Below are 14722 nucleotides of genomic sequence, written 5' to 3' on the forward strand. Positions count from 1 at the left end.
GCAGAGAGAGAGAGAGGGAGAGACAGCATCGAAAGTAGGCTTTGCACACTGTCAGTGTGGAGCCCGACATGGGGCTCTATCTCATGAACCGTAAGTTCATGACCTGAGTTGAAATCAAGTGTCCACAGCTTAACCGGCTGAACCACTCAGGCACCCCATTCGTAATTCACTTTAAAGCCATTTAGGCCATCAACTCCAGTTTCTGGGTTCTCTCTTTTATAATATTCTTAATGATAAAATTGGTCACTAAGACTTAATTCAATTTACCTTTGAACTATATCTTTACCCCAGCACTTGCTCCTTGCCACTGGTTGGGTTTATTCGATCATCCTCCCTACCTGTACTAACCTTTTACCTGTCTCTAATATAGCTCTCCTGTAAAACATTTTCATATTGTTTGTTGAATATTTAAAAACAAATCAAAATGTAGGGGCAGCTGAGTCACTTAGTTGGTTAAGCTTCCGAGTCTTGGTTTTGGCTCAGGTCATGATCTCACAATTTTGTGAGTTTGAGCCCCGCATTGGGCTCTGCACTGACAGTGTGGAGCCCACCTGAGATTCTCTCTCTCCCTCTCTCTCTGTCCTACCCTGCTTGGTCAGTCTCTCCCTCCCTCCCTCTCTCTCTCTCTCTCTCTCTTTCTCAAAATAAATAAACTTTATTTATTTATTTATTTATTTATTTATTTATTTATTTATTTATTTTTAAGCAACAGGCAAAATTTATTAGAATCTAAGATTAGAAAGGAAGAATAGTAGGAAAGCTCTTTACAGAGAGGGGACATTCAAAAGTGAGTGCTCCATAAATAAAAAAAACTTTAACAAATAAGTAAATAAAAGCAATAAAAATGTAATCACACCAATCACCTCCCTGCCTGGTTTAAAGCATTAGGCAGAGTTTAAACTGTAGAACAAAACTCAGACTTCCAAGAATGGCACCGAAAAATCCACAAAACAAAAACAAAAACAAATCCGTGATTTGGTTCCTGAAAATCATGTGAACCTTCCAGGACATTCCATGCTACTTTACACTTTTGTGTCTTGTTGCTCATGCAATTATATCTGCCCCCAAGAGAATAGTGATTTCCTTTCTTCCTTCCTTCCTTCTTTCTTTCCACCCTTCCTTCCTTCCTTCCTTCCTTCCTTCCTTCCTTCCTTCCTTCCTCTCTTTCTTTCCATCTTTTTTTTCAATACTACTTTCCCTTAAAAGGCACAGTCAAATGATTCCAGGTAGAACTACTTACACGATTAGTCATAAGAGAAACCATATAAGCAGTGGTTAAGAGAGCACACTCCAGAATCAGGCTGTTGATATGCACATCCAAACTCTGTCATTCACCAGACATGGGCAAGTTGTTTGTGCTTTAGTTTGCTCCTCTGTGAAATGGAGAAGACAGTAAGGCTTTGTAAGGATTAAAGGAACTCTGTGTGGTACACTGTAATCATCAGTGTAAATATTGATGTTATTGTTGCACTATATTTCATATTACCATGGTATGTTTGCAGTCTTTTTTTACCGTGTAGCCATTGACACAGTATGTATTTCCCTGCTGGACCGTTAACTCAGTGAAGGCGAGTTGCATGCTTTGTTCATCTTTATAGACTGTTTAAACCCAGTATTGTGCTAAATCAGAAATAGGAAATGTAACCAATGACATCTGCTTGGCCCCAGCAAATCGGTATTAGAGAAGCCATCCCCCTTTTCAGCACCAACTTACTCTGTCCCCACGTAACACTTTAATCTGATTCTCTTTAAGTATCAGCCTCTCGTTTCACCCAAAGTTTGCAAACCGCCCATGAATTTATCACATCTTGAGTTAAGAATGGAGTTTTAGAAGGCTTAGACTGTCCATTGTGTTGTTGGTAACAAGAAGACAGAAATTTTATATGATGAAATGGGAAGAATAGGAAAATGGTGGTAAATTAACCTTACTCATTTGATACTTCTTCATATAGAGGACTTTTACAGTGTTTTGTTCATCGTTGGTTTTATTGCCTTATAGGACGACATTTTAATAATAGGGAATACTAGAACAATAATTTCTAAGCATGTAAGATGTCAAGATAACCACAAGTGTGTTCCCAGCCTACCATCCTTTGAGTTAGCATTAACATGTGCATCTTGGAGGTGTGGAAGTTGATTTAGAAAACTTACTCAGCACGTTAAGGGATCCGACATGAATGTCCAGGATAGAGTAGGCCACTCTCTATTCACATTTCTGTATCCAATCATGCTGGCAGCCTAACTCAGAGAGCCGTCACTTTACAGATAGAGAAATGTCTCCTGCTGTAGGAAGGAAACTGGTCTCATTTTACATAAGACAATCAGTATCTAGAGATATAGTTGTAACTTACTCTAATCCAGTTAACATTCTTAAACGTTGCTTAATGCTTACTCAGTTTAATTCAACATTTTTTTTCTTTTGAATGTCTTTCTATTACACTGTTTAAAATCATTTTAGTGATGCAAATTTGAAAAGGAAAAATCTTATATTATAGCAGAGACAAGATACAATACAAATAATACTGTGATAGAAGCCCAAGGTACTATGAGATTTATGTATAAACTTTTATTTCTATAAAATCTTTCTGAAAGAATAAGAAATAGTGGCAGTAATTCTCTGTCACAAGAAATAGCGACAGTAATTCTCTGGGCGGGGGGGGGGGGCACTGAGGTACTACAACATAGGAGAGAGAGAGAGAGAGATACTTATTTTTCACTGTTTATATTTTTATATTCTTTTCAAAAAGAAAAATAAAATCAATGTCATAGAACCACAAGGAAGAGGCATTTGTGTTCTAATGAGGTAGTAGGAAGGCTTATTGATGGAACATTGACATGAGCATTTCCTCTTCGAGATGTCCCATGTCATAGCTAAGGAACATATTTTATGATCCTGTGTTTTTCTGTACAAAGGGAAATTGTACTCACTGTACTAAGCCTTAGAGTTTTCTGAGTATGTGGCTGGGTTGTAGGCAGTAGCTTAAATTGTGTTGAGAGTCAAATATGTTCTGAATTCCATAACCTCTGCACTAATACAGCAACATGACATTGAACTAAATGCTCCACGTTGAGCTCAAGTTTAGCTAATGAAGAACAAACATGTAAATAGCAACCATGGTGGATCTACCCTGTTTGAATTTAGACGGTAGAAAATGTCAGTTCTGTCATCTGCTTGAATCTATCCAAATTATCACTTAAAAAAATTAGTTCAATGTCTCATCTGTCAAAGGCTTTGAAGTTTATAGGGAAGACATGTCTGGATCACAATGGAAAAATGAAATCTGAGTACTTTTTCCTCCAGGCTAACTTACAAGAATAAAATTACCTATTCTTCTTTCAGAGCCGTCTGGCATAACTCTACAGTTTGTTATTACTACTGCCCTATTGCTTTTTTAGCAGTCCAATCTGAAATTCCATCACTTTCAAATAGGAGTGGGGGAGGTGGGAAATAATCACTCCCCATATTCAAAATCCCATCTCTCCAGTGCCCTTTTCAGTAAGAGCCTCCGTGTAGAAGACCTCTCGGATTGTTTTATTTGAATAAAATGTATTCTTGGGAGAGACTTGGGGAAAAAAAATGTTTTCTATAGGATTGGTTTGCCAGCTGTTGTATATGGGCATTTGATATTAAGTGATACCGAAACCTTATCTTATTACACTAGGAAAGGAATCTAATGTGAAGGATATGGTGGTATTACAATAAAAATGGCCAATAACGTATTAATCTTGCGCGATAGTGTTACCCTGAGGATAGTGTTCGTGGTTCCGACTCTAACAATATTGCCTGCGGACATGAAAGACGAGCCGGTGCTGTTTATTTCAGTGTGCAAATAGGATTTTGTGTGGGTTTCTACGGTAAAAAAACACTCTACCCTGGGGTTATTGATATATTCATGTTATTTTTATTGTCAGTGAAATAAGATTTCACCATATTACTACTGACGGCCAAATCCCTGAAGATGACTTTCCTGCAGGCAAGATAATGTCCTATTAGTGACCTAGACTTGCATGTTCTGAACTTCTGGAGCCCACTTGCTTTAAATGCCAGAGCACCAAGTAACTCTTCGCGTTCCTTAAAAATACAAAGTTTTGCAAAGGCCAGCTTAGCGTTCTATAGATAGATCATGCTTAGTTAACTCTCTTAGCCACTGTGGCATTTGGTATTTTGTTCATATGACATCTCTCCAGAAGTGACTGGTTATTCCTAAGGCTAGGTTTCTCATCCTCAACACTGTGACATTTTGGACCAGATCATTTTTAGTGTGGGAGCTGCCCTGTGCATTGTAAGATACTTAGCAACATCCCAGACCTTTATCTACTAGAGGCCAGTAGCAGCCGACCCACACGCTTGTGACAACCAGACCTATCTCTAGATCCTGCCACCAAATGTTCCCGGAGGAGCAAAATTATTTCTAGTTTAGAACCACTGGACAAAGTATGAAAGGAACACTTGTCATACACATAATGCCACGTGAATTTGGGGGAAAGAGATATCTATATCTATATCTATATCTATATCTATATCTATATCTATATATCTATATACATAGATATAGATATAAGATATCTATATCTTATACATCTATCTATATATCTATATATCTATATATCTATATATATCTATATATCTATATCTTATATCTATATACATAGATATAGATATAAGATATAGATATATAGATATATAGATATAGATATATATCTTAAATGAGTAAACTTTTCCCAGGAAAACCATTTAAGAATTAATTCCCATTTTCTATAATAGCATTTTCAAGGCGTATATTATGAGATATGAAAACATGAAGTTACATATTTAGACTTAACTTCGCTTTGTTATTATGGGTAAAATATTCTGTCAGTCATCTCTTTCATGCTCCCCAATAAGATAACACCTATGCCTGGAGCATCTATTTGGATGTTGTTGTTGTTGTTGTTGTTGTTGTTGTTGTTGTTGTTTTCTTTCATTTTTTTTCTTTCTTTCTTTTTTAATGTCACAGGGAAGTGTTTTTAAACCCTAATAGATACATGGCAGGGACTGAGAAGAGGTGAAGAGACTGGGAACTCATCCTGCACTTCTCTCACAGAGCTTGGCTCTGTGCATTTTCTTTAGATATGGCACCTCTAAGCCGCCAGTGTGATAGCAGACTCTCTTAGGGTTTCCTGTCAATTCATCCGGTTTATGTTTGGTCTTGGGAAGAGCTCATTGCAGAATATCAGAATTAGGGGATCAACACGGTGTGTTGAGTCTCTTCTGCCCAGTACATTTTCCATTCTAAGTGACTCTCCGACTTGAGTGGCAGGATTTGGAACTTGCTGGGAAGCATGAACTATAATTCTTGTTTGATGGATAGGATTAGTGCAGATAGAACAAAATGCATTAAATTTTCCCCCAAGGGTTCCCTTTGTAAGTATCAGTTTACTTGGCTGTTTTCTTTAGGTTTTTGCTCTCTGTTCTCCCCATAAAATCCCCCGTAAACTCTACCTGCCAATCCACTTCTCGTTGCCGTCATATTTAATACTTCAGTTGGTACATTAGATAAAATAAGCCAGCCACGCTCAAATGCGATGCACAATTCACTCCATTGGTGGAAGAGGCTGACACTGGGTTTCGGACAGAAATTAAACCACTGCATGGTGAATGAGAAACAAATGTTTGTAGAGCGATCATGGAGTAGTCATGGGTGGAGTGAGGTCATCATGAGCCCCGAATAAAGAATAGGTCCTTTGGTTCACTTCCTCATAAATCAAATCTGTCAAGGATAAGACCTAAAGGGGATTTTTAAATGCAATTCATGATTTTTGTAAAAAAGGACTTGTTTTCCCTAGCTACTAATACTATCCATGCTTAGAAAGCAAGTATTGATTAAGCCTCCACTGAGCATTTACTAATATGTGATGTTGGCTGCTCTTTGGGCTCTCACCCCTCAGCTTCCTATGGTTTCAGGGACCTATCTTCTATGCTCCTGCCATCTTGGTATTGGCCAAGTATTGGTATTGGCCGGTACTGTAATCACTACTTACTTCCCTAAGCTTCTCTGTATTCATTCATTCATTCATTCATTCATTCATTCCAGCTATGGTTCTTTTTTTTTATTTTTTTTTCAATGTTTATTTATTTATTTTTTTGAGAGACAAACAGCACCCGAGCAGGGGAGGGGCAGACATAGAGGGAGACACAGAATTCGAAGCTGTTAGCACAGAGCCTGACACAGGGCTCAAACTCACAAACCAAGAGATCATGACCTGAGCTGAAGTCGGAGGTTTAACCGCTTGAGCCACTCAGGCACCCTAACCTATGGTTCTTAAGTATCTCTTATGCCCCAGGCTCTCTTCTAGGCAACAAAGCCAGTATGTCCTCAACTTTGGTGAAGCTGACATCCTAGAGGGACAAAGAGTCAATAAGTACCTTGTGTTAGCTCCACTACCATCACAAAATACCATCGTTTAGGTGGCATTAAACCACAAAAAATAAGTTTCTTACGGTTCTGGAGGCTAGAAGTCTAAGATCAAGTTCTGGCTGATTAGATTTTTGGTGAAGACTTTCTTCCTGGCTTGTAGATGGCTGCCTTCTCACTGTGTCCTCACCTGGCCTTTCCTCCATGCACGCTTGTGGAGAGAGAGAGAGAGAGAGAGAGCAAGTTCTTTGGTGTCTCTTCATATAAGGACACTAATCCTACTGGATCAGGGCCCCATGCTGTTGACCCCATTTAACCTTACTTTCTTCCAAAGTGGTTCCATCTCCAAATATAGACACACTGAAATTTAGAACTTCAACATATGCATTTTGGAGGGACACAGACATTCAGTCTCTAACATACCTAAATAAATTTTTAGAAATCACCACTTTGGTTGGTGATAAGCGTGATGGAGAAAAAAAGTAAATTACAGGCCAAGAATAGAGAGTGATTAGGCTGGAGATGGTGGTTGCTACTTTAGCTACTACAGGCCTCTCTGAAGATGGGAAAGTTGAGTGAGACCAATACTGAGAAAGAGGTAGCCTTAGGGAAACTTGTGGAAATGAGCATTGCAGATAGAGGGAATTATAAGTTTAATGGCCCAAGATGGAGGTGAGAATAACAGAATCATGTGACAGAAGGTCAGTGTGGCTAGAACCTAGCTGGCTGGTTTAGAGGGTAGGAGAAAAGTACTAGAGAGATAGGTGTTTGCCTGTTTGTACTAGCCCATACTAGGAATTCAGATTTTGTTTTCATTGCAATGAAAAGCCATTGGAAGATTTTAGGCTGATTAATGTACAGATAAGATACAATTTAAGTGGCTAAATGGAGAAACTCTAAGGAATGTTTTAGAATCTTACCGATCTTTGGTACACATTGTAAATGCTCGCTAATTTTTTTTTGAAGTGAAAGGATGGTTGTTTACGTACACATCCATTGACTTTGTTTAGAAGTCAGGTTTATTAGTATAATCTACATAGAGTATATAGTCACTATAGTGTACAGTTCGGTGAGTTCTTTTCTCTCAAATGTTTATTTGTTTATTTATTTTGAGAAGGGGAGAGCAGGGGAGAGGCAGAGGGAGAGGGAGAGAGAATCCCAAGCCGACTGCATGCTGTCAGCACAGAGCCTGACACAGGGCTCGAACCCACAAACTATAAAATTATGACGTGAGCCGAAATCAGGAGTCAGATGCTTAACCAACTGAGCCACCCAGCGTCCCCAGTCCTATGAGTTCTGACAAGCATAAAGTTGTAGAACCGCCAGACAATCAAGACAGAGCAGTCACATCATTTCCCAAAATTCCCTCATGCATTTTTATAGTTAGTTCCATCCCCCAAGCTCAGCCTTTGACCTGCCTCCATTGATCTATTTTCTTTTTTTAGAGTTTTGCATTTTTCATGTTGTAGTATAAATGAAATTATGAAATATAGAGTCTTTTGAATCTTCTTTCATTTAGCATAATTGGCTTAAGATTCATCATGTTAAATGTATTGGTAGCTCTTTCCTTATTGGTTAATAGTGTCCACTGGACAGATGTACTAGAATTTGTTTATCAATTCGGTTGAAAGATATTTGGCTTGTTTCCAATTTTTGCCAAGTGTCAGTAAAGCTGCTATAAACATGTGCGTTAGGGTTTTTGTATAAACGTAAGTTTTCATTTATCTTGAGTTAATATCTACCACTGGTATTATTGAGTTATAAGGTATGTGGATGTTTAACTTTATAAGGAAATTGACAACCTGGTTTCCAAAATGACCATACCATTCTGCATTTCTACCAGCAACGAGTGAAAATTCCACTTTCTCTAAATCCTTGTCAGCATAGGATTTTCTTTTCTTTTTCTTTCTTTTTGTGCCTTTTTTTTTTTTGCCATTCTAATACATATGCAGTCTATATAATTTTTTTTTTAATTGTACAACTTAAACTTAGATGTCTGGTGGGTATGGATAGTAAGGATATAATATGTAACACAGTAATTTTTTTCGGCTGCAATTTTTTAACCAAAAGAATATGACCTTAGAATCCCTGTCGAGAGCTGGATAAAGTAAATTTAAGACTATAGTCCCCCAATCCTTGCTTGAAGACTTTTATAGAATCTAAGATTAAAGAATGTACTCCTTGAGTCCTGGAAGCCTTGAAATCCAGCTCGCCCTTCAATAGGGGGCTTATAGAATGCTTCTTTAGAATGGTAACCCGTAACAGTCTCTATTCAAAATATCAGTGACCTCTGAGGGATGATGAAGCTTTTGATTCCAAAACTCCAACCTCAGTTATGCTATTTAAAAAAAAAAAAATCAAAAGTAGTAGTTGATTTTTGCTAAGAGTACAGCAAGTAAAATGATTCTATTACCCCTGAGACCCATTTTCCCAATCTATCCTCACATCAGTGAAATAATCCATCAAAGGCAACCTGGCCTTTTTCATTCTGTGGCTGGCCCTCTGGCCTTTCACTTACCAGTGAGACAGGAAGGAAGGAACATGATTTGAAAAATCTGCTGACGAATTTGAGCATTAGGTAACTTGTGAACTCTAGGGTACAGAGTGAGCAGAGATGGGTGTATCACTGATTTAAGTACCTAGAAGCTTCTCTTTGAAAGATCTATCGAAGGATCATCCCTCCCCTGGTTTGTGAAGCCCTGATCTCTCCCAGCACCATTTTATAATTGTTTGACAGAGGGCCCGAAAGACTCGACACTCATTGCTTTTTTACAGTCTACAGGACTGTAGGACTGAGTTATATCCCAGAGGTCTAGAATCTCCACCAATGCCTTGATTGAATCCAGAAAATATTCCTGTCCCCAGCTAGACACAACCCATACATCGTTCACCTTCTTCTCTTTTCAGGGAGAAAATATTTAGCTCTGTTTCTGCATGAGTGCATGGACTTCTGCCTAGCACAAATTATGTAGAACTCTCTAGGAGCTGACCCTCTTTCTTGAATGAAGAGATAGATGCAATTTGTGTACACATAACATTGGCCATCTTTATAAAGCTTGGTGCTATCATTTTGCTTTTCTCTCAAAGAGCTTTACAATGGCATTTCCTTAAAAATAAAAAAAAAAGTAAAAAGAATAAAAAAGGAAACAAAAACAAACTAAAAAGAGGCCCATGGCTTTTTTCCCCCTGTTGGTGAAACATACTATTACCCTCACCTGGCGTAAGAGATTTTGTGCAGCCCATCTTATTTTATTTTATTTTATTTTATTTTATTTTATTTTATTTTATTTTATTTTTATTTTATTATTTTTTAATATGAAATTTATTGTCAAATTGGATTCCATACAACACCCAGTGCTCATCCCAACAGGTGCCCTCCTCAATGCCCATCACCCACCCTCCCCTCCCTCCCAGCCCCCATCAGCCCTCAGTTTATTCTCAGTCTTTAAGAGTCTCTTGTGGTTTGCCTCCCTCCCTCTCTAACTTTTCTTCCCCCTTCCCCTCCCCCATGATCTTCCGTCAAGTTTCTCAGGATCCACATAAGAGTGAAAACATATGATATTTGTCTTTCTCTGTATGGCTTATGTCACTTAGCATCACACTCTCCAGTTCCATCCACGTTGCTACAAAGGGCCATGTTTCGTTCTTTCTCATTGCCATGTAGTACTCCATTGTGTATATAAACCACAATTTCTTTATCCATTCATCGGTTGATGGACATTTAGGCTCTTTCCATAATTTGGCTATTGTTGAGAGTGCTGCTATAAACATTGGGGTACAAGTGCCCCTATGCATCATCACTCCTGTATCCCTTGGGTAAATTCCTAGCAGTGCTATTGCTGGGTCATAGGGTACATCTATTTTTAATTTTTTGAGGAACCTCCACACTGTTTTCCAGAGCGGCTTGTGCAGCCCATTTTAGAAGATGAGTCCAATCTGTCATTTTGTTCAGAATGATTTATTTCTCTTAGTGGAATCAAACACTGTAAATCTCCTGGATGCTCCTGTTCGCAGCTGGTGGAAAAACACGAGGGTGGAACTCTGTGTTTCCCAGAGGCGCTGGGTAGCATTTGACCAGCACCCAGGCATTGCAGCAGCTTTATGAATCTTCTTTTGTTGTTTTCTGTTTGCAGATTTTATTCTTCACCGTACAGTATTGCAACCAACCGCATGATTCCACAGACATCTCTCACGCCATTCATTGCTGCTTCCCCTGTCTCCACATACCAGGTATGTCCAATTTACCTGCACCTGAGGGAGCGTCTCTCTTGCCAGTAGACTGTGTAAAGGCGAAAGGGACACAGCGCAAGTTTTCTTTTAATAGCCCTCAGACATTTCAGTCCGACCTTAAAGTAATAATCCTCAAGGTGTCGCCTACACTTTGAAGGGCTTGTTTGCATCTATTTCACTGAAGAATAAGGTCCACTGTGCTCTTCATTCTTCCTGCTGAGTTTTTATGATTAGGCTCCTTTCCAGCCAACACGCGTGCAGCCTTCTTGCCACTGAGAATTTACTTTGTTGGTTGTCTGCTATTTGGGTTGTCTGTTCCCTATTGTGTCTTTTCTACAAGCACACGTCTGGCATTCCCCTCCCTCACTCCAGGATATTTTACCGTTGTCATCTCATTTTGTCACAGTTGTCCTGTGCGTCCATGCAAAGCCACATGGACAGCTGTTAAATCGTTTTCCCCGAGAAAGGGAGGACCATCAAAGTGGTAAAAAGTGATTCCTACTTCCTGCTCTGACTTCATCCTCAGTCCCAAACAGGTCAAAAGAGACCTCACGGGTTCCACAGGTTGAAGAACAAACAAACAAACAAAAATCCAAGACTCAGTGTGTGTCCTAAAGCAGATGTTACAGCGAGTTAATTCTAAGTACACAGGTGGATTAAAAGAGTCAAACTTCTCCCTCCATAAATAACTCCTTGTCTTATTCCCTTAAGTCACGAATGTGCTATTACTCCCAGCTTCTCTTTGCCTCACATTGTTCTTCAGACAAGTCTTCTAATTCTAATTAGACAGTGCCTATAGATGCCACCTGTGGGGGGTATCTAGTGTCACCTTTTCAAACTTTGGAGAGAGAAAGAGTGCGAGAGAGTATACGTGCGTGCACGCGTGTGTTTGTATGTTGCAGATGGCGGGGGTGGAGGTTTCACAAAGGGTAAAACTGTCATGTTGCTGACTGCTACTAATTCAGTGAAGTTTCACCTTATTCAACCATTACATACTTCATTTCAGGGGGTCCCAGCTCTCAGAGCATCAGACTTGAGACTATATGCATTTTTCCTTAACTGATTCCCCCTGAAGCAGATGATTTTCATTCTTTTCCTGCACTTAGAATCCTGGTCCATGTCGCTTGGTGAATGGAATAGACGTGCATGTGAATTGCACTAGAGGGTCTCAGAATGGATGATTTCTTAATCGCTTTTCCTCGGGACCCATGAGGCTACGTGCAGGTGCTGTTTGGTTTTTGTTCTTCCTGCAGGGCCCGCCTGGTTGTAATGTGTGTTTTTGTGTGTTTTTTTTTCTTTTTCTTTAACCCATTTTTTCTAATCCTGGCCTATGTTTCAGCCAAGACCACCCACTGAGCCCCAGTGTAGAGCACTTTGGTGACATGAATAAAATATCCACAGAAAAGTGATTTCACTTGGGAGGGCTCATAAGTGGAATTTAACTCTAGCTCATTTTTTCTGAAAAAAAGGAATCAGAGCAATTTCCTATGTTGTTGATTCTCGCCTTTCACCACTTTTTTTTTTTTTTAACCTGAAGCGCATTGGCGCTTTTGTTAGCGTGAGTGTATTGAAAACAAAGTCCTACAGGGTTCTCCATGTGACCATCAGCCCATGTAAGCTGACTTTCTCATTTGGCTGACAAGGCACATTTCAGAACAGTTGGTTGGCTCAGATTCTCATTTTTATTTGCCTTACCAATTACCGTGAAAGAAAAAAAGATCACAAACTTGCTTAACTTGGGGTGAACCCAAAGCATTCCCCCCAAATTTCTGGTTGATCTCTTCTAATTCTTACCCCAACTTTTACCACTTAGATTTATTTCCAAGATGGGATCACTTGAGACTTTGAAATTAGAATGGATGAAGAAAAAGAGGAAGTTTTAGTTGTCAACTCTTTGTTACTGGCTCCATAGCCCTGGGAGTTGACCCCTGAGTAGGAGGTCTCTGAGGCTTCCTAAGACTCTAGCCTCCACCACCAACCTCAAAATCTGCTCCAAGGCCCAGCCTGGTCCACGTGGGCACCGCAGCCAGCTCCTATGAAGTAGGAGTTTGCTTTATATTTTACTATGTTTTGGTAATCAGGTCCAAGAATTTCCTTTCTCTCCTCAGTTCTGAGCACCAATTAGCTGTAAAGTCAGATGGACTCCACTTTCTTATGACCTAGTGTGACTCCACTGAACACAAGAACCAAGTTCTCTCTGTGATTGCTTTGTGCTAATAAATGCTGTTTGATGCATAGGTCCAGAGTACTTCATGGATGCCTCATCCGCCATACGTTATGCAACCAACAGTAAGTGTTCTCAGTCACCTGAGGCTAAATATTTCTATTATCCAAGTGCAAGCTTTTGTAATGCGTACAAGCTTTGGGGTAGAGCTTTTGTTAGATTTCATACCTCTTTCAGGCAGCCGTATTTTCCAGATGAAAAGCTGTTCCTGAAATTCTACAAAAGCATGTACAATAGATAGATAGTAGAGTTAGAGAGAGATGAGAGAAAGAAAAAGAGAGACAGAGATGACAGAGACAGAGAGAGAGAAAGACAGACAGAGAGAGAACAAACTTTATTAGAGGAAATAGTCAACCTCCTAAGCCGATGTCTGCCATTTGTCATGAATGGGGAATTTCTACTTCACACAGGAATTCTGAACTCTGGACAATTAAATCCATTATTGGGGGAAAGCCTTTCTGTTTTCCTTCTCTTGGTATGCTTTGTTCTCTTTGGATGCTGTTTGATATGCTTTGGGGCAATTTTTGGTATCATGGCCAAGTGTTCACTCAAAGCAATATATTTGAAATATGAAGAAAGCTGTCTACTAATAGATGGAGATATAGAGATAGAAAGCAAGGCTGCTAGATATATATTTTTAATATTAACTAACTAGAGCCATTCGCTTCTTCTTTAGTGGAAAAATCTCTTCTAAAAATATTCAAACTCTATTTTCTACTTGCTGTATTTCCCATTTTGTGGCACAATATTACATCAGTCCCATGGGAAAATATTACATATTTCATTCGAATCTAGACTGAAGGCTAATGATTCCATTTATCTTTGTCTCGGTCTTCCAGGTTTTCTAGCTCTGTCAAAGTACAATAGAGCGATTTCAGTAGCAATATATTCATGAGAATGGATAGAGCGCGAGAGAGGAAGTTGTGTGACAAGGTCTGTGGTGAATATCCTTTGGGGGCATGCTCACACCCGTGCCTCTGTTTCCTTTTCTGTCACTATATTAACAGGGCTATTGGAAGGATCAAGTGAGAGCATATGTGAAAATAACTTTTAAAATACAACATGCTATGTATTGTTATTGCCGTTATCCTTCCTAGTACAGAATGTATTCTTGTACAGAGACAAAGCAGTGCTACATTTTAACCCATTTCAAAGCTAACTGTAAACAAAGTAGCACACATTAAAGATCAGGGAACTAAATCCACAGGCATCCATTTCTTTGACCCAAAGGATCATAGCACCTGGTTTTCATATCTGAGCTTTGCCCATTTTTAAAAAATAAGAAACATTCCATGTTGCTCCTAATGTTTTGATAGTTTGTGTTTTATTTAAAGAATAAAATCTATATAGCTTAATACAGCAGAACTTCAGACCGTATTTTGCAAATCCCTCTATTTACTCTTATCTACACACCTTGGGGGCTTCCTGAGTTCATCTGGTCTATGTTCTATAAATCATACTGTACAAAGGATCCAGGCTGCACTTTCATATCCAATTCATGCGATAAAGTTCAGTATATACTGCCAAACCAATGTATAGCATAGATTGGGCCAATACAGGAAAAGGGAAGAAGTTCTGCCAAGTTCTAAAGTGGAGACTTTCTAGAAGGAAACAACTACCTTCTAACAAGTAATATGTTCATCTAGAAGGTGCTAATGCTAGCTTAGTCCTCACACTGAGGTGAAGGATCATCTCATCGTGACCAAAAGGAATGCACATCTGGCAGAAATCTAAATATTTTTCCAGATGTCAAAATATTTAAGGTTCTACCAGAACTTCTAGAACTATAAGTAGAAGGGAAGGTGTTTGTTTGTGGCTTTATTTCCACTGTCTGTCACTCAGGACCTCAGCAAAATTTTTCTTCCCCTCGCCC

The 14722-nt window shown here is 39.1% G+C and overlaps 1 protein-coding gene across 13 annotated transcripts in view; it reads left to right on the forward strand.

The window, feature by feature from the left end:
* RBMS3 (RNA binding motif single stranded interacting protein 3) overlaps window positions 1–14722 on the forward strand; it is a 1326374-nt gene that overhangs the window by 1196369 nt on the left and 115283 nt on the right. For 9 of the 13 annotated variants that reach the window (XM_045036415.1, XM_023260641.2, XM_023260639.2 and 6 more), the window contains 2 exons: window positions 10529–10625; window positions 12864–12914. In XM_045036415.1, the coding sequence (XP_044892350.1) occupies window positions 10529–10625; window positions 12864–12914 (148 nt within the window). The remainder of the gene's footprint in view (window positions 1–10528; window positions 10626–12863; window positions 12915–14722) is intronic. The other 4 variants (XM_023260643.2, XM_023260644.2, XM_023260642.2 and 1 more) reach the window with 1 other exon arrangement.

The sequence above is a fragment of the Felis catus genome, chromosome C2, assembly GCF_018350175.1.
Source record: "Felis catus isolate Fca126 chromosome C2, F.catus_Fca126_mat1.0, whole genome shotgun sequence".
Lineage (NCBI taxonomy): Eukaryota > Metazoa > Chordata > Mammalia > Carnivora > Felidae > Felis > Felis catus.